At 36.7% G+C, this 21,286-nt stretch overlaps 1 protein-coding gene and 1 pseudogene across 2 annotated transcripts in view; both read left to right on the forward strand.

Moving 5' to 3' along the window:
• SPPL2A (signal peptide peptidase like 2A) overlaps window positions 1–21,286 on the forward strand; it is a 51,664-nt gene that overhangs the window by 7,430 nt on the left and 22,948 nt on the right. For both annotated transcript variants that reach the window (XM_042988875.1, XM_042988876.1), the window contains exons 2-6: window positions 11,760–11,879; window positions 12,195–12,377; window positions 13,110–13,199; window positions 13,684–13,817; window positions 20,163–20,314. In XM_042988875.1, coding sequence (XP_042844809.1) covers window positions 11,760–11,879; window positions 12,195–12,377; window positions 13,110–13,199; window positions 13,684–13,817; window positions 20,163–20,314 — 679 coding nt within the window. The remainder of the gene's footprint in view (window positions 1–11,759; window positions 11,880–12,194; window positions 12,378–13,109; window positions 13,200–13,683; window positions 13,818–20,162; window positions 20,315–21,286) is intronic.
• Window positions 4,171–4,271, forward strand: LOC122239811 (annotated as a pseudogene).

Consider the following 21,286-nt stretch of genomic DNA (forward strand, 5'->3'; position numbering starts at 1 on the left):
TTCCAGACCGTGAGAAAATAAATTTCTGTTATTTAAGCCACCCAGTCTGTGGTATTTTGTTATGGTAGCCCGATATTAGCCCGATATTAGACATTTTCTTTTAGATTCTTCACAACTTTTTTTTTTTTTTTTGCCTTCTTTCCTCTGAGCTATCTCTGAGGATTCTGCATCCCACTCTTTACTTTCTAAGTCACTGATGGCTGTGAAAATGTAACATCTACACATGTATCTCCTCTCAAAATAATCCTGAGAAGGTTCAAGAAGGTATGACTTGTCCTAGTTCATACAGAAAGGCCTGAAAAAGACAAGTAGAACCCAGGATTTCTAGACATTCCTTGATATTTTTCCACTAAGTTGGTCATTAATGTTTTCTTGTAAATCAAAAATACATCAGAAGACTAATCAGATAAATTTGTAAATTTATTCATAAGAAAGGGCTTAAAGATAGAAGTCATATTTATTATATATTTGATCGCCTTTTTGATTAAAAATCACCTGAGATTGGGTCTGTTTACAAAACTCTAGACCATAAAGTCTCCAGGTACAGACCCTTATCCCCAGATACTAAAGTTTTGTTAAAAATTTTTGTTTTTAGGTCAGAATTTGCCGAATGTTACTATGCACTATGGCCTTAGATCAACTTTTTATGCACTTATATTACCTGCCTGGCCTTGTAGTTACTTGAATTTGTGAATTCTAGTGTAAATCATAAATTCTGTAACAGTTGAGTTATATCACTAGGTACTAAGATTACTTAGGGAAAACCAAGCAGAAGGATAGATCTAGGTAACAAGTAAAATATAATCCCCATGAAGGAGAAACTCTACTGGACTCATTCTCTGCTGTCTCCCCTAGCATCTCATAGACTGCAAAGTATCAAATAAATGAATGTCTCCCATACCTAATACCTCTTCCCCTAAACATTACATATCCCCAGATTCTCTGAGTGCAAGGAATGATGCTGGCTCTACTTTTACCATGGCCCATAGACTCCTCTGAGTTCCTGTGAATACCTATTTAATGTCCTAGCACCCACTGGGCCACTAAATAAGTAGTTAAGATTACGCTTAATCTTTATGGGTATGGGTCTAGTCACTTCCAGTGTATCATTTCCTTAAACTTTGAATCCTGGAAGTAGGAATGGAAACAATGTAGGTTGTTGATTATATAACTTAACAGGGAGAAAACAGGCATAGAAAATATATAATAGTGAATGCTTAGAAAGTTATTTAGGCCTAACTTCGGAATGTGTCATTCAAGACACACAACCTCAACTCTATCTTTCCTGTAGAGACCCCTTTCAGCTCTTTTATTGTATTGCTATTAACTATGTAACTGTGTAAAGAGAAAGATGTTTATAAAGAAAGGGATACCCGCTACATTGCAGTGATTTAAGGGTGATAGGTGACTGTTGCTCCTATTGCATTTACCGTTCAGTGATTACATTGCAACTTTATATCTTCTGGTTTAGGAATGTAGCTTTTTTTTTTTAATTACTCATTTTCATTATAGATAAATTCTATTTATTAACAAAATTTGCTCCCAAGCCCCAGTTCTTGTATTTGGTGTCTAAAAATACAGAAATAATTTAATTTGTAGATTTTATGTAGGAAGATTGCCAGGGGGTTAATTGGAGAGAGAATTACAGTTACATTCACACACTGACCCTTGAAACTGAAGGGTTGCATATATCTAATGGATAACAATACAAATAACATGAGCCTGGTTTAATTGACAGATGTAGAAAGGGATGGGGAAGCTGGGACCCAGTGATGCATATACTGAAGAGTTTTGAAGGAACTCTTGGGTGAGATGGGGGAACTACTGGCCAAAATATGAACATTGGCTATAACAGCAGACTGCAGGTACAGTGTGACTCACCTCTTGAGAAAATTCCTAGGAGGATCTCAGTAATGTCTGGAAGACTTGTGAGTTTCACTGCTATTCATGATGAAGTATATACCCATGTACTCTGTGGACCAGTATCAGAGCACCACCTGGAAGCTTGTTCAAAATGCATGATTACAAGCTCCACCTAAAAGCTGTTGGATCAGAATCTGCATTTTAATAAGAACATTCAAGTTTAAGGGGTGCCTGGGTGGCTCAGTCAGTTAAGAGTCCAACTTCTATTCAGGTCATGATCTCACAGCTCTAGATTTTGAGCCCTGTGTTGGGCTCTGTGCTGACAGCTCAGAGCCTGGAGCCGACTTGAGATGGATTCTGTGTCCCCGTCTTTCTTTGCCTCTGCCCTTCTCATGCTCTCTGTCTCTCTCTCTCTCAAAAATAAATAAACATTAAAAAATTTTTTTTAAAAAGTCGGTTGAGCGGCTGACTTCAGCTCAGGTCATGATCTCACAGTTTGTGAGTTTGAGCCCCGTGATGGGCTCTGTGCTGACAGCTCAGAGCCTGGAGCCTGCTTCAGATTCTGTGTCTCCCTTTCTCTCTGCCCCTTCCCCACTCATGCTGTTTCTCTCTCAAAAATAAGTAAACATTAAAAAAAAAGTTTTCAAAAAAAGAATATTAAAGTTCAAGAAGCACTGATCTATAATAAAGGGAAAGAAATTGCTGCACAGAATACTGAGCATAATCTCCAGGAAAAAAGAACCATGCTTGACAAGTATGTTGAGGCTTTTTAAGGGAATTAAATATACACATGGGAAAAGATTAACATTGTATTATTCAGAGCTATACTTGATCAGGTGACAATGGGCCAAGGTACAGAGCTCTGGCAGACCCAAAGAATGACATGTATATAGGGTAGGTGGTAGTATGTTAGATAAATTTTTAGCTAGAAATGTTCTTTTCCAAAGGCATATGTGAAGACTTAAGTTTCGAAAATAGATTCAATGCTAGAAGATATCTTTTGAAGAAGAAAGAAAGGTGGAAGACATAAAACCTGGGAACCAGGGTCGAAGAAGAATCCTTGAACTGCGCTATTAGCTTGGACAGGAGTAGAGCAGGCCCGTTCTCAGTAGGTTAATACTGGGCTGGTGAGTCAGCATCAGGAGGCTGTTGGAACAGAGGCTAGGAATTCAAATGCCCATGGTTGGAACTACCTAGAGACTAGAATGTAAAGCATGGATGTACTCCCAAGAGACAGGGACATGAAGGTCAGTGCGAGACTGACTTGCTGTAAGTATACTGATGAAATAAAAGCTCCTATACATATCCCTTTGTTTAAGGTCTGATTGGTCTCAGAAAATGGGGATCTAATACATGTGCAAGGATGTGAGTATAGTATATACATCATTGTAGTTGTTCTTTTTTAGACCTTTGGTAATCATTTGACACTTGTCATAGCCAAAGCTATTTAAATAAGCAAAGGAATAGGTAACTGTAACATCAAGATACACTTAAACATCACTAGTTTTTGGTTTGAAAAGATGATAGTGAATATGCTTGAAGTCAGGTGTTCTGGATAAAGTAATAGGAACTGTTCGTGAGCAACAGAGAATCCCATGAAGTTTTATTGGAGACAAATTTGAGTCCAAAAAGGGACCACCAGTTCATACCATGGGCTAGTAAACTTACTTACCTTGTGGTAAGGATCAAGTAAGATGTGAATATAGAGCAACAGTGGTATAAAATAGATGATTTGATTGCCCTGAAGAAAGCTTGAGTCCACAACCAGTACTTGTAGGAACTGATGTGAAGAGGGAACATACAGGGCAAACAGTAAGAAGTTGTCGTAGGAAAAGGAATTCCATGAAGCCCAGAGCCCCAGAACTGGGGTTATTTGGAAGACTATAAGGAAATGACGTAGAGTTTCAGATATTTAGAATGTGGGAGGAACTAATGGGGAATTAGAGGAGCTTGAGTGGTGGTAGAAGACCCATACCAGTATCACGGAAGAGGGAGTTAACAGCTAATGCGGGCATCCCGGTGACCAGTGTTAAAGCTGGAGAGTGATAGTTGGGCGCCAAGAGGTGCTTGGGGATGTAACTGCATGAGGGAACCTGAAGTGGTAGCAGAGTTGAAGACTGCTGGTCTGGGTGTTGGAGAGCCCAGTTCTAATCTTGGCCCCCGAGACCACTTCACTTTGGTCGTTGGGGACCTGTTTGAGCCACGAAATGAAGACACTAGAATATTTTGTCTAAATCCCTTCAAGCTCTTGATACTCAGCTTTTTACTAAGAGAATGTTTTCATTACTGATTGAAAATGCAAATACAGCGCTCGCTTCAGCAGCACATACACTAAAGTTGGGACGATGCAGAGAAGATTAGCACAGCCCCTGCACAAGGATGACATGCAAATTCGTCCACACTTTTTTGCACTATGTGCTAACTAACTTAAATGTAAATTTTAAAAACAAATTTAAAAAAAAACTGTAAGAGGGAGGTAGAAGAAGAGAGTCAGGGAGATGTGACTATAGAAGAACAATCAGAGAGAACAAAATTGCTGGCTTTGAAGACAGAGAAAAGGAGCCATGATCCAACTGACTTGGGCAGTCTTTAGAAGCTGGAAAAAGCAAGGAAAGGAATTTGTCCCTAGGAGCTCCAGGAAGGAATGCAGCTCTGTCAATACTCAGATTTTAGCCCAATGAGATCTGTGTGCAACTTGTAACCTTCAGAATTGTAAGATAATTTCTGTTCTTAAAAATAAAAAAATGCAAGCATAATTTTTAAAGGTTGAATGAATAAAGTCATAGAAGGCCAGACCACAGTTGATGACAAAGGAAAATTCAGTGTTTAGCACCATGTCTCTAACTTGGAAGATGTGAAGGAAGGTATTCTGCCCTTACACCGTAGGGTCTTTGTCAAGCGATCTAACACCAGTAGCATGTGGGTGGACCACAAGTCTCACCTAATTTGGTGTTTGTAATGCTTAAGGGGATACTGAGTTTCAAGCCTTTTTCTTTATGCTTCCCTACTAATTGACTGACAGTAATGTGGTTTCCACTACTCTGTTCTCTTAGAGCCTTGCTAAGCAAGGTGTGGTCCATATACCAGCAGCATCAGCATCACCTGGAAGCTTGTTAAAAATGCAGAACTCACACTCCACCCAGACCTACTGAATCAAAATCTGCCATTTAATATGATTCCTAAGTGATATGTATGTGTAATAAATCTTAAGCACTGCTCCTGTAGCTATGGTTCTCAAACTTTTACAAGTAAAAGAATCTCCAGAAGGGCTTGTAAAAATAAACTGCCTGGGGGTTTCTGATTCAGTAGATCTGGAATAGGGCCCAAGAATTTACATCTTTAACACCATAGGAACACTAAAGCTTTTATTAGAGACTGACTAATCACATTATGTTTTTGCTTATCTGTTTCAGGTTTGTTTTCAATCTTCCTGGTAAGACTGTAATTTCTTGTGTAGTGTTTCTCTGGAGAAGGGCAGCTTTATTGAGCTATAATTCACATACTGTGCAGTTCACCTATTTGAAGTGTACAATGCAGTGGCTTTTAGTGTATTCACAGATATGTGCAGTCATTAATACTGTCCATTTTAAAACATTTACATCACCTCAGAAAGAAACCAAATAGGTGGAACACACAGGATGTTTAGGGCAGTGAAACTATTCCATATTGTATAGGATACTGTAATGGTGGATACATAGCATACATTTGTCAAAATGTAGAATGTACAACACCAAGAGTAAATCCTAAATGTAAATGATGTGTCATTGTATGTTTATTTATTGTAACAAATGTACCCCTCTGGTGCAGATGTTGATAATGGGAGGCTGTACATGTGTGTGGCATGGGTATGTGGGTACTCTGTACTCCTGCGCAGTTTTGCTGTGACCCTAAAGCTGATCTAAAAAATCTTTTTGAAAAAGAAAGGAACACCATTTCCTTTAGCTATCACCTCTTATCCCCACTTCCCACTAATAGTTGGGAATAGTTATTACTATTAGTTACCATTTACTAATGCTAATAGTTACCATTTACTAAGAGCTTAATGTGCAAATAATTGCATCATCCAACTTAATCTTCATGACAACTCTATGTTAAAGTTGAGAATGTTGAAGCTTATAAATGACAGGGTGCCTGGGTGGCTCAGTGGTTGGGTGACTGACCCTTGATTTTGTTTCAGGTCATGATTTCATGGTTGGTGGGATCAGGCCCTGCATGGGGCTCTGTGCTGACAGTGCAGAGCCTGCTTGAGATTCTCTGCCCCTCCCCCGCTTTCACTCTCTCACATACCCAATAAATAAACAAACAAAATTCCAAAATGCCATGTATGTAGAAAAATATTTCTGTAACTGATGATGAAATTACTGCCTGTGTTTTCTTCTAGTTTTATTGTTTCAGGTCTCACATTTAGGTCTTTAATCATTCTGAGTTTATGTTTGTGTATGATACAAGAAAGTGGTCTGGGGGTGCCTGGCTGGCGCAGTCAGAAGAGCATGTGACTCATGATCTCAGGGTCATGAGTTCAACTCCCACGTAGGGTATAGAGATTACTTAAATAAACAGGTATTTGTTAAAGAAAGGAAGAAAGATGGCCAGTTTCATTCTTTTGCATGTAGTTGCCCATTTGTTGTTGTCCATGTAATCCCAGCACCATTTGTTGAAGAGACTATCTTTTCCCCATTGTATGTTCTTGCCTCCTTTATCATAGATTAATTGACCATATACACGTGGGCTTATTTCTGTGCTCTCTATAATACATCTGTAGGATATGAATCAGGATTCTATGTATTAAAATTTTTTATAGATACTACCAATTGTCTATTTAAAGGCTGCACCACTTCAGCTTTGTGCATAATTAGAACCCAAATCTTTATCTAAATACCATTCTTCTCCACAAGGAGCTTAGTAGTATGACTGGTTTGGGACCTGTGGCAGGTAAAGAATAAAGTCAGCCTAGGACATCTTGTGCCAAAAAATAAGGAAGTCCTCAAAGACTAATGGGGTCTTGTCAAAGGATACAAAGAGCCAGCTGCAAGAGGCCCTGATGACCAAATTTGGGACAATTTGAACATCAAACAAATGCTTCTATTACATTAAATTTTTAAAAATCAGTGAACCTCTAGTGTTACCAAGCAAAAGGTAGTAGAAGGAGAGAGTAAAGCTCTTTTTTAAAGAATACTAGCTAATAAATGCAGAAGGAATTACAGTATTAAAAAACAGTGACCATTTCTCAACCCCCAATGTAATATGTAAAATTTAATTCAAGCATGGATTATCATGGAGGCTAAAACTAGGTGAGAGGTTGTTGAACTGTTTACATGGTGCTACAGATTACTTTCTAACCAGTCACAAAGAGAAAGAAATACATAACTTTATACTAGAGAAATCCTGCAGTTACTACATTAATCAAATAATCAAACTCAACATCACTAATCCAGGACATCCTAGGACATCATGTGCTGTTTTGTTGGATTCATTAAAAAGTACCCAATTCAGGGCCCCTTGGTGGCTCAGTCACTTAAACATTCAACTTCAGCTCAGGTCATGATCTCACAGCTTGTGAGTTCAAGCCCTGTGTCAGGCTCTGTGCTGACAGCTCGGGGCCTGGAGCCTGCTTTGAGTACTATGTCTCCCTCTCTTCTGCCCCTCCCCTGCTCACACTGTGTCTCTTTCTCTCTCTCAAAAATGAATAAACATTAAAATTTTTTTTTTAAAAAGAAGTACCCAATTCACTTACGAATTCTTTTAAAAAAATGTTTAACCTAAACTTAATCATCCCTCACGATTATCTGCAGGGTTACTCTCTATAGTTAGAATTGATTATTCTGCTGTATAACTTATGTAAGTTATGTTAGTGACTTCTCTAAGCCTCAGAGTCCTCACTAGTAAAACAGTAATAGTAGATCAGATATGTGTGCAAAAACCTAAATATACTGTTTAGTTTGTATAGTTTGTAACCTACAAATAGTTTAGTGTATAGTAAGAATTTAGGATATTGGTTCACCTCTGCTGTTGAATAAATCCATTCATGACCAACATGGAAACAGCTGAATGAAAACAACATTTCTTTTTTCCACAAATAATTTCCTTGTCTTCATTATTCTGTGTAATGTGATAGTGTGTTTTATAAATTCCCTACACTTGCTTAGATCCATAAGCTAATGAAGTCCCAAATATGCCAGAAGTCCTTCTAATCCCAAATGTTCAGAGGAGATTTTAGGTAGGAGAGCATGGATTAGAGTATTTTTGTACTGTATAAATTTAGATTGACCTGTGATGAAATTACCAATTATATACAAAAATGGTCAAATAGCAATTTTATGTAGTTCAGCCTAATGCATGCCTTAGTGGTAGAGCCTTGGTACATTATCTTTATTTGCCAAGCAGACTTTTTTCTTGTACGTTTTAGAGAAAGATTTGTTCAGGGGTGGCTGGTGCCTCAGTTGGTTAAGCGTCCAGCTGTTGGTTTCGGCTCAGGTCATGGCTCAAGGTTTGTGGGATTGAGTCCTGCATTGGGCTCTGCTGACAGCGCAGAGCCTGCTTGGGATTCTGTCTCTCCCTCTCTTCTGCCTCTCGCCTGCTCGTGCGTGTGCGTGCACACTCTCTCTCAAAAATTACAATAAAAACAAACATTATTTTTAAAAATTTTAAGAAGATTTAGAGAAAGATTTGTTCAGAGGAGGACAGAGGAAGGATTTGGATCAGTTCAGGTTCGAAGGGAATTGTGATGTGATGTGGTATTCTAATTATCTCAGGGTGTTTCTTCATTTCATACTCTCCACTCCCACCCCATCTGCATTAGTTATTCTTTTCAGTTACTTCTTGGCTCTTCTCTGCCTTTTTTCCCAGGTAGTGGGAAATGAGGCAAAGGACAGAACATTTTTTCATTTCTTCTTTTTTCCTCTCTTTGAACTCTGGATTGGTCTTTTTGAATAGGCAGTTGCAGAATCTTGAAGACTTGAGAGTTGTAGTTTCTCAGAATTTCTTTCACAGGTAGCACTTAGAAATAATAATGTACTTTTTTTTTTTTTTTTTTTTTTTTTTACTGGTAGAATATGGAAGTTAGGACAGGTTGAGGTATTTCTTTTTTATGTTTCAAGTTTTTATTTAAATTCTAGGTAGGTAACATACAGTGTAATATTAGTTTCAGGAGAATTTAGTGATTCATCACTTACATGTAATATCCAGTGCTCATCATAACAAGTGCCCTCCTTAATCCCCATCATCTATTTAGCCCATCCCCCACCCGTCTGCCTCTAGCAGCCCTCAGTTTGTTCTCTATAGTTAACAGTTTCTCTTATGGTTTGCCTCCCTCTTTTTTTTTCTTTCCCCATGTTCATCTGTTTTGTTTCTTAAATTCAACATAACAGTGAAATCATACAGTATTTTTCTTTCTCTGATGTATTTTGCTTAGCATTATACTCTCTAGGTCCATCATTTGTTGTTGCAAATGGCAAGATTCAATTCTTTTTTATGGCTGAGTAATATTCCATGGTGTGTATGTATGTATGTATGTATGTACATACATGCATATATATACGTATGTGTATATGTATATGCGTACATACATATACATATATAATACATATATGGATATACACATATATGTACATACATATATATGTATATATGCCACATTTTCTTTATCCATTTATCAGTCAGTGGACATTTGGGATCTTTCCATAATTTGGCTATTGTTGAGAGTGCTGCTGTAAACATCAAGGTACATGTGCCCCTTTAAATCAGTGTCTTTGTATCCTTTGGATAAATACCTAGTAGTGCAGTTGCTGAGTCGCGTAGTAGTTCTGTTTTTCACTTTTTGTGGAACCTCCATACTGTTTTCCAGAGTGGCCACACCAGTTTGCATTCCCGCCAGCAGTGCAAAAGTGTTTTCCTTTCTCTGCATCCTCGCTAATACCTGTTGTTCCCTGAGTTGTTAAATTTTAGCCATTCTGACAGGTGTGAAGTATTATCTTATTGTAGTTTTGATTTATATATTCCCAATGATGAGTGATGTTGAACATCTTTTCATTTGTCTCTTGGCTATCTGTATGTCTTCTTTGGAAAAATGTCTATTCGTGTCTTCCGTCCATTTCTTCACAGGATTATTCGGTTTTTGTATGTTGCATTTGGTAAGTTCTTTATAGATTTTGGATACTAACCCTTTATCAGATGTGTCATTTGCAAAGATCTTCTCTCATTCCAGCGGTTTCCTTTTAGTTTTGTTGATTGTTCGCTATGCAGAAGTTTTGTCTTGATGAGGTCCCAATAGTTCATATTTGCTTTTGTTTCCCTTCCCTCCAGAGACATGTCTAGTAAGAAGTTGCTGTGGCTGAGATCAAAGAGGTTGCTGCCTGTGTTCTCATCTAGGATTTTGACAGTTCTCTGCCTCACATTTAGGTCTTTCATCCATTTTGAATTTAGTTTCGTGTATGGTGTAAGAAAAGTGGTCGAGTTTCATTCTTCTGCATGTCTCTGTCCAGTTTTCCCAACACCATTTGTTGAAGAGACTTTCACTGGATATTCTTTCCTGCTTTATCGAAGATGAATTAACCATATAGTTGTGGGTTCATTTCTAGGTTTTCTATTCTGTTCCATTGATCTATGTGTCTGTTTTTGTGCCAATACCATACTGTCTTGATGACTACAGCTTTGTAATATAGCTTGAAGTCTGCAATTGTGATGCCTCCAGCTTTGCTTTTCTTTTTCAGGATTGCTTTGGCTATTCAGGGTCTTTTGTGGTTCCATACAAATTTTAAGATTGTTTGTTGTAGGTCTGTGAAAAATACTGGTGGTTATTTTGATAGGGACTGCACTGAATATGTACGTTGCTTTGGGCAGTATAGACATTTTAACAGTATTTGTTCTTCCTGTCCATGAGCATGGAATGTTTTTCCATTTCTTTGTGTTATCTTCAGTTTCTTTCATAAGTGTTTATAGTTTTTGGAGTACAGATCTTTTACCTCTTTGGTTAGATTATTTCCTAGGTTTTTGGTATAATTGTAAATGAGATCACTTTCTTGATTTCTCTCTCTGCTGTTTCATTATTGGTGTATAGAAATGCAACAGATTTCTGTACATTGATTTTGTATCCTGAGACTTTACAGAATTTGTGTATCAGTTCTAGCAATATTTTGGTCTAGCCTTTCAGGTTTCCTACATAGAGTATCATGTCATCTACTAATAGCAAAAGTTTGACTTCTTTCTTGCCGATCTGGATGCCTTTTATTTCTTTTTGTTGTCTGATTGCTGAGGCTAAGACTTCCAGTACTGTGTTAAATAACAATGGTGAGAGTGGACATCCAAGGCAGGTTGAGGAATATTAAATGCACTACATAAACACTGAAGTTGGAGTGCTTGGGTGGCTCAGTCAGTTAAGTGTCCTACTCTTGACTTTGGCTCAGGTTGTGATCTCACGGTTTGTGGGTTCAAGCCCCGCATTGGGCTCTGTTAACAACACGGAGCCTGCTTGGGATTCTGTCTCCTTCTCTCTCTGCCCCTCCCACCATCTCCCTCTCTCTCCCTCTCTCTCAAAATAAAAAAAAGGAAACTTTAAAAAAGCAATGAAGTAATAACTCATAAGAGATTGAGAAAGAAAGTTTTAGGGTGTGAAGGGAGTTTGAAGTGATCACACAACAAGAATCCTCTGTGGGATATAGCTCTTATAGCAAGGTCATAATTGTGTCCCCGTAAGAAAGTGACTTATTTTCCTTAAAAGAATGTGTTCTGGGCAAATGTGTATAACTTAAGTGTTTCCTCAAATAAGAAATAAATTCATTGGAAGATCTTCCCTCTTAAGGAAGTACTGTCAAACCTTATGTATAAATAGCATTATTAAAGTGTTTTGTTGTTGGCAAACCAGATTATTACCAGTGTAAAAATTATTGTTCGTGTCCTAGACAGCTGCTCAGGAAGCAATCCTGCATGCGTCTGGAGATGGCAAACCTGTACCGTCTAAGGACTACTGCATGCTCTATAACCCTCGTTGGACAGATCTTCCAAGTACCCTAGAAAATGCAGTAAGTAAATCACAGTTAATATTTATTTGTAAACATAGAATTATTGAAAGGCAAGAATGAGTATTATATTTTAGTGTGTGAACTAGCTGTAATATATGATGATTAATTATTTTTTTTTGCTTTGGCTTACATGTTTTTCTGTCTGTGGGAAAAACAAGTTAGGGAATTTTAAAATACTTAACTCAAAGCCTGGTTGTCATAAAATATTTCTAATTTAAAAGAACCTGGTATTAAACCAATATTGATACTTTGTCACTGAATGCATTTATTATGAAATATGATCTTTATCATGTTAAAGACATTTCATCTTTTCAGACTTCCATCAGTTTGATGAATCTGACTACCACACCATTGTGCAATCTTTCTGATATTCCACCTGAAGGAATAAAGAGCAAAGCAGTTGTGGTACAGTGGGGAACCTGCCATTTTCTTGAAAAAGCCAGAATTGCAAAAACAGGAGGTGCTGAAGCATTATTGGTTGCCAATAACAGTGTCCTAGTAAGTTGTAAAACTTAAGTAACTCTTGAACTCATGGTATCAAATTTCACAGGAATTGAACTATCTTTTTGGTATGTAATTTATGGGCCAAGTTTTGAATAATCCCATTATAGGGTTATTTTAAAATAAATATTCTGGCAATGATAGGCATTGAACTGGAAAACTTTGTAATTTCTTTTTTTTTTTTTAATTTTTTTAATGTTTACTTATTTTTTGAGAGAGAGAGAGAGTACGAGCAAGGGAGCTGCAGAGAGAGAAGGAGACAGAATCTGAAAGCAGGCTTCAGGCTCTGAGCTGTCAGCACAGAGTCTGACGTGGGGCTTGAACCCACGAGCCGTGATATCATGACCTGAGACGAAGTCAGACGCTTAACCAACTGAGCCACCCCGCGCCCCTGTAATTTCTTTTCTATTCCTAAATTGAACAAGACTTTGTCCTAACATATTCGTTAGGTACAAACATGTCTGTGTATGTGTGTACACACACACACACACACACACACACACACACACACACACACATATGATATACCTACATATAAGTCAGTTTAAGTTTATGCTAAAAGGATTCCAGTTTGAGAACTCTTACTATTATATCAAGAAAGAACATATGAAACTTTGTTTTATAACTAAAAAAAAGATATAATGTTTATATTTAATGGAATAATGTGTATTTTATTCTGTAAATATACTAGTAGCTCATAAGTTTTCATAATATGTTTTTTTCTTTCAGTTTCCTCCCTCAGGGAACAAATCTGAATTTCATGATGTGAAAATAGTGATTGCATTTATAAACTACAAAGATTTTAAAGATATGAAGCAGGTACATTAGTAATTATGTATTATACAAAGTTTATACATAGTACAATTCTTTACTTTTAACTATTGATAATAAATTTAAATTATATATGCTCCATTTGCTAACAAGAAGCTATAAAGGCCAATCAGGTCTTTATTTGGGAAATGTTTATCTCCCAGTGAGCACAAGGTGCTTCAGAGCCCTGACTTTAGAAAAGATAGTGATTTGTTTTGACTTTTTTAATAATCTCTGTTATATCCTTTATCGTAGTTTTAAATCCCTGACAAGATGTGATTGTGTGGAACACTGAACTTTCAAGATTTAATAAACCGAAGTATAGCCTCATAGTTATGACAAGAGAATACATTATGTTGTCAAAAATGGGTCTAGTGTTGTGGATTTTGTAATGTATAGTATCATTTTCAGAGTGAAATGAGAGTATTGCTGCCATAGGCTGTAGTAGAAAGAAAACTAATTCTGATGTTTTAACTGTTATTTTGCCTTTCAGACTCTTGGAGATAACATTACTGTGAAAATGTATTCTCCATCGTGGCCCAACTTTGACTATACTATGGTAGTTATTTTTGTAATTGCTGTGTTCACTGTGGCATTAGGAGGCTATTGGAGTGGTCTAATTGAATTGTAAGTTTAACTAAACTTCAGTGTTTTTGTGATAGATGATTAAAAAAATTATTGTTTGATAATCATTTCAATCATGTTAACAACATTTAAAATTTACCTGACCTCAGAATATAGTGCTAATGAGATAAGATTGCAGGTTTGTCCTCCTGTAGGACATTTAACTTTTCACTGAGAAGAAGGGAGTCATAGCTTCCTCTAACCCTTCTGCTGGTAGGATAACATCGAAATTACATCAAAGGCTTTTTAAAATTAAAATGTTTAATTATCTCTCACAGAAAAGATGAAGATACTTAGTGTCCTAATGTGCCTATTTATTTAGATTGAAAGAAAATAAGCAAGAGAAGGTAGGGCTGGGGTTTCAGCTCTTCCTGAGTTCAGTCATTACAGTGTGACTTCATCATTCTGTTTAATGCTTTAGGAATTCTAAGGATATGAAGCATGTTCACATTTTACTTAAATATAGAAATTCTAAATGTACATAAAATTTAGATTTTCCTGTTTAGTAACAACCTGAAACCAATCTTCTTATAGTTGTGTTTCTTTGGCTCTGGGTTAAAGCAGGCAACATTGTTTAAAAGGATCAGTTCATATTTACAATTCTGAATTTAAAAATGTGCTTCGATCATATTATTTTATGCATAAAGGACAGTATACTCATCTTGTGAATTGGTCTGTAGGTTCCATTAAAAAGGACTTATTTGCAACTAAGTGAAGTTTATTTGTAATTTCTTTTTTTTTTTTAACGTTTATTTATTTTGAGAGAGAGAGTGAACGTGTGTGCACGCACATGTGCTCACATACGCTCACATGAGCAGGGGAGGGGCCAAGAGAGGGAGAAAGAGAGCATCCCAAGCAGGCTCTGCACTGTCAGTGCAGAGCCCAACACAGGGCTCAATCCAACAAACCGCGAGATCATGACCTGAGCCAAAATCAAGAGTCAGACGCTCAATCAACTGAGCCACCCAGGCGCCCCTTACCCTTTGTCTTATTACTGTGATGTATCACACTGATTGATTTCTGAATATTAAACTGCCCTTGCATCCTGAACAAAAATCCCAGTCTATTGTGGTTAATGAATTTTTTTTTAATTTATTGTTGGATTTGGTTTGCTAATATTTTGTTGAGGATTTTTGCATCTATGTTCATCAGACATATTGACTTACAGTTATCTTTTTTTGTGGGGGTGGCTTTGTCTGGTTTTGGTACTCCTGGCCTCATAGAATGAGTTTTGAAGCTTTCCTTCCTCTTATTTTTTGGAATAGTTTGAGAAGAATAGATACTCACTTCTCTTTAAATGTTTGGTAGAATTCAGCTGTGAAGCGGTCTGGTCCTGGACTTTTGTTTGTTGGGAGTTTTTTGATTACTGATTCAATTTCATTGCTGGTCCTCAGTCTGTTCAAAGTTTCTATTGCTGATTCAGTTATGGGAGATTGTATGTTTCTAGGAATTTATCCGTTTCTTCTCAGTTGTCCAATTTGTTGCCGTTTAATTTTTTATAATATTCTCTTGTAATTCTTTGTATTTCTGTGGTGTTGGTTGTTATTTCTCCTCTTTCATTTGTGATTTTGTTTGAGTCCCCCCCCCCCCTCTTTTTTTTTTTTTTTTATGAGTTTGGCTAAAGGTTTATCAATTTTGTTGGTCTTTTCAAAGAACCAGCTCCTGGTTTCATTTATCTGTTCTATTGTTTTGTGTTTTTTAGTTTCTGTTTCCTTTATTTCTGTTCTGTTATTTGTTATTTCCTTCCTTCTGCTGGTTTTGAGTTTCTTTGTTTCTTCTTTTTCTAGCTCCTTTAGGTGTAAGGTTAGGTTATTTGTTTGAGATTTTTTTCTTGCTTCTTCAGATAGGCCTGTATTGCTATAAACTTCCCTGAAAACTTTTTTTGCTGCATCCCAAAGATTTTGTGCCTTTTTGTTTCTATTTTCATTTGTTTCCATGTAATTTTTTATTTCTTGTTTGATTTTTTTGGTTGACCTATTTATTGTTTAGTAGCATATTATTTAACCTCCATGTTAACTTGTGGTCTTCCCAGCTTTTTTCTTGTGGTTGATTTCCAGTTTCATAGCATTGTGGTCAGAAAAGATGCTTGGTATGACTTTTATCTTTTTTAATTATTGAGGCTTGTTTTGTGGTCTTATATGTGGTCTGTTGTGGAGAATGTTCCATGTGCACTTGAAAAGAATGTGTATTCTGCTGTTTTAAGATGGAAAGTTCTGAATATATCTGTTAAATCCACCTGGTTCAATGGGTCATTCAAAGTCACCATTTCCTTGTTGATTTCCTGTTTGGATGATCAGTCCTTTGATGCAAGTGGGTTGTTAAAGTTCCCTATTATTATTGTATTACTCTCATTTCTTTCCTTTTTGTTTGTTATTAACTGTTTTATGTATTTGGGTGTTTCCATGTTGGGTGCATAAATATGTACAACTGTTATATCTTCTCATTGGATGGTCCCCTTTATTATTATATAGTGTCCTTCTTTGTCTCTTGTTACAGTTTTTAAAGTTTATTTGTTTCTAGGGTACCTGGGTGGCTCAATCAGTTATGTGTCTGACTCTGGATTTTGGTTTAGGTCGTGATCTCACAGTCATGGGATTGAGTCCCAGCCCTGGGCATGGAGCCTGCTTGGGATTCCCTCTCTTTATCTGTCTTTCTCTCTTCTTTCTTTCTGTCTCTCCCTGCCCCATCCAGCCTCTGCCCCTCCTCCACTCTCTCTCTCAGAATAAATATACATTAAAAAATAATAAAGTCTATTTTTTCTGATATAAGTATTGCTACTTCAGCTTTCTTTTCATACCCTTGTGCATGATAAATGCTTTTCCTTCCTTTCACTTTCAATCTGCATGTGTCTGCAGGTCTGAAATGAGTCTCTTGTTAGGCAGCATACAGATGGCTCTTCTTTTTTTTATCCATTCTGTCACCCTCTATCTTTTGATTGAAACACTTTGTCTATTTACATTCAAAGTAATTATTGATAGATACGTACTTATTGTCATTTTGTTACTCTTTTTATGATTGTTTTTTTGGTTCTTTTCTGTTTCTTTCCTTGCTCTCTTCTCTATTAGTTGGCTTTCTTTGTGAGATACTTGGATTCCTTTCTTTTTATTTATTTTTTTAATTAATTTATTTATTTTGAGAGAGACAGATACAGCGTGAGTGGAGAGGGGCAGAGAGAGAGGGAGACAGAGAATCCCAAGCAGGCTGTGTGCTGGCAGCACAGAACCTAATGTGGGACTTGACCCCATGAAACTGTAATACCATGACCCAAGCCAAAACCAAGAGTCAGACACTTAACCGACTGAGCCATCCAGGTGCCCCAGCTTTCTTTTTTTTTTTTTTTTTTTGCATATGTTTTACAAGGTTTTTGATTTGTGGTTACCATTAGGTTTATATGTAAATCTGCATATAGCAGTTAGTGTTAACTTGATGGTCACTTACATTTGAACACATTCTTTACTCCTCTCCCCACCTCCCGGGTTTTAAGTATATGATAGCATACTTTACATCTTTTGATTTTGTGGGTCCCTTGACTGATTTTTTTGGATATACTTATTTTTTACTGCTTTTGTGTTTCCTACTTTTTTTACTCCCACTTATGGTCTTTCCTTTCCACTCCAAGAGTCCCCTTTAACATTTCTTGTAGAGCAGGTTTGGTGGTGATGAATTCTTTTAACTTTTGTTTGTCTGGGAACTTCCTTATCTCTCCTTCTATTCTGAATTATAGCCTTGCTGGATAGAGTATTCTTGGTTGCACATTTTTTCCTTTCAGTACTTTGAATATATCATGCCACCCTTTTCTGGCCTGTATAAGGTTTCTGTTGAAAATTCAGCCTATACCCTTATGAGGTTTCCCTTGTACATAAATGTTTTCTCTTGCTGCTTTTAAAATTCCCTTTCAAAGAGCGCCTGGGTGGCTCAGTCGGTTAAGCGTCCAACTTCAGCTCAGGTCACGATCTCATGGTTCATGAGTTCAAGCCCCATGTCAGGCTCTGTGCTAACAGCTCAGAGCCTGGAGCCTACTTCAGATTCTGTGTCTCCTTCTGTCTCTGCCTCTCCCCTGCTCATGTTCTGTCTCTCTGTGTCTGAAAAATAAATAAACACTAAAAAATTTTTTTTTAATTCTCTCTTTCGAGATTATGAATTTTGAAATTGAGATGGCTGATTCTAAGAGTAAAATAAAGATAGAACTAAGTGTATGTGTGGGTGTGGGTGAGGGGCCTGACCTTATAATACAAGAAAGAGAAGATGAATCAGTGACAAAGGGAAAAATGTTTTGTAAAAAGTAGAATGATTAAGAACATTAGCACCATTTGCAACAACATGGATGGGCTTTGAATGCACTGTGCTATAAGTAAAATAAGTCAGACAGAGAAAGACAAATACTGTATAATGTCACTGATATGTGGAAGCAAACAAAAAAGGAACTCAGAGACTCAGAGAGTCAGATTGATGGTTCCCAGAGGCAGGGAGTGAGGGTGGCAAAATGAATGAGGGTTATCAAAAGGTACAAACTTCTGGTTATAAAATAAGTAACTCTTGGGGATGCGATGTACAGCATGGTGACTATAATTGGTAAGACTGTATTGTGTATTTGAAAGTTGCTAAGAGAGTAGATCTTAAAAGTTCTTATCACAAGAAAAAAAATGTGACTGTGGTGACGGATGTTAACTATACCTATTGTGACCATTTGGTTATGTATGCAAATATCAAGTCATTATGTTGTATACCTGAAATTAATATTATATGTCAATGAGATCTTAATTTTTAAAAATGAACATATGGACTGTCATTTAGCAAGTAAAAAGAGTTAAAAGAGAAGGGGAAAGAGAATAAAACTTAGGAAAGGGAAAATTTACCAGAACAGGAATTCGTAAGTCAGAATTACCTGCCAAATGAAAGATGTACCTTATGCAGAAGGGAAAGATGCCTTGGTTCAGTTTAAAACTGAGAATTAAAGTCTTATTATAATGAAATCATTGGTTCTCAAGCTCCATAAACTCAAGATGGCATGAAAAAAAGCTTAGCTTTTCATTATACATAGCTCTTAAGCTACTTAGGAATATAGTGTTTTAAAAGATGAATTGTTGTATTTTATATGATATAAATCTAGTATATGTTTCCTTTCCAAAAATTGCCTGGTGCTTTTTACTTTGCCATATTTATCTTTTCCTTTAAAGTGTTCTACTGGTTTACTGAATAGGAATATATAAATCTTTCATTGTGCTATATATGAATATATATATCTTTCACTGTGATAAAAATAGCTTTAAGTGTATCTGTTTGCAATGACAGATACCAAAGGTTGGCACCTTTTACCACTCAGATACCACTTTTATTGATACTTCTGTTGATACCTTCACATCCAGCTTTGCAGTTGCCAGAATGTGCTGGTGTGGCTGTCCCCAGACCCTTTCCCTGCTCTTTTCCCAGGCAGCCTCCCTTGAGTCACAAATACTCGATGTAGTGACCATACTAGTCAACAGTTTTCTAATAAGAAAGTGGTATGTTGGTAAATAAGCAGTCTGGCAAGTGGACAATTTGATAGAAGTAAACTTTTTTTAACCTGAAGTTTGTATTGAGCCAGACCTGATGAGAAGGGTCAGGGTGTAAGCAAAGGAAATGAGAGTTTAGTTGATCAGAGCTGAAGGCAGTAGAAGTAAAAAAGTATATAGAGGGCTCCATGTAACTGAGATGAGACAATAAGATGACAGAACAGAGACTGCTCAACAAAGGACACTACTGACCCCTCTTCAACTTTTATCTCTGCTTTTATTAGCTGTGTGGCTTAGCAAGGGTTGTTGCTATGTTAAGGTAGGAGAAAGCTATGTCTTGAACTTCTTTTGAATGCTTTGTAATATCCTGATGAGCACAGAACAGGTATACAGTAAATACTGAGTTGATTGAAAGAAGAATTTAATGTTTACCTGTAAGAGAAGCTAATTTTAGAAGTACTTTACTGTCTGTAACTTGGTAATAAGTATGTTAAAAGAATTGGTTATCATCAGAAATTTATTACATCAATATAGTTTTCAAATTAGATAGTATAAACATCTACAAACATTAATTTGTTTATGTGATAAATATCATCTGTGTCAATAATTTTGCTTCCAGAAAAGAAAAAAGTGTTGTTTCAGAAGTTAGTGATTAATAATAGATCGTCTCTGGAGCACAGAGTTTATAGGGACCTTTTACTTGCTAGATTAAGTATTTTCTATTTGTTTGGTGTGCAGTTTTTTAAAGTATATTACTTTGTAGTCAGAAACAAATTTAAGTTGGTATTGGAGGTCAATTTTAAAAATAACTGTACCTGGCAGAGATTTTCTCAAGTTCCTGTGTATGTTTATGCAGGGAGAACATGAAGGCCGTGACAAACACTGAAGATAGAGAAATGAGGAGAAAGAAGGAAGAATATTTAACTTTTAGTCCTCTAACAGTTGTAATATTTGTGGTCATCTGCTGTGTTATGATGGTCTTACTTTATTTCTTCTACAAATGGTTGGGTAAGAAGTCCTATTTTATATTTGCTACTTTCAGCATACAATTTTTTCATTTACTTCACCAGATTTCCTTTAAGGTATTCTACCTGGAAAGCTTAAGCAAATAATTAAAAAGTGATACTAACTTTTTAAACTATCAGAAGTGTTAGGATCCCCATTACTCTGGGATAAAAAGTACTCAGATTGAAAATATACTACATCTTCAGATAAGAACACTACTTCATATGACTTGAAAGAATTGCTGTGACCCCTAAGTTTCCCTCTCTGCACATAAAGCTTGATAGCCCAGTATCTAAGCAGCACACTAAAACTTTATTTTTTGAACTTTATTAAAAGTTTATTAAACTGAATTTGAAGTTTATTTGAATTGCTAATTGATTTGCCTCTGCTCACTCCCAAAGTGTAGTTTGTTCTTTTGTCAGCTTGCAAATCAAGATGTGTTGCTCATATTTTGTTTTGCTTGTATAAACAGTCAGGATTATACTACATCTAAAGACATACAAACATGCAAGGACTTGCCTGTGGTCTAGATAGTAACTGATACTTTTCCTTTAAGAAGGTAGGGGTAGGAACTGTATGGTCTTGCCCATCCCCTGGACTATCTTGCTAGTAGCCTGAAAGAATGGAAATTTGCCATCTCTGGCTGATGTACAGCACAAAGAGGAGGGGACCAGGATATAGGGCAGTGTGCCTGATAAGAATTGGCAAAAACCCTTCGTAAAAACTGCTACAGACTGTAGTGCTTATTTAGAGAATATTAGTACAATTTTCTGGACTAGAAAACTGAGGTTAGTTTCAGCTTATTGTCTAATTTCTCCTGTCTACTATGACATATATTTCCAATTAGAAAAAAGAATTATTTCAGGGCGCTTGGGTGGCTCAGTAAGTTGGGCATCTGGCTCTTGATTTCAGCTCAGGTCATGAACTTGCGATTTGTGGGATCAAACCTGCACTGAGCATGGAGCCTTCTTGGGA

Source organism: Panthera tigris, chromosome B3, assembly GCF_018350195.1.
Source record: "Panthera tigris isolate Pti1 chromosome B3, P.tigris_Pti1_mat1.1, whole genome shotgun sequence".
Taxonomy (NCBI): domain Eukaryota; kingdom Metazoa; phylum Chordata; class Mammalia; order Carnivora; family Felidae; genus Panthera; species Panthera tigris.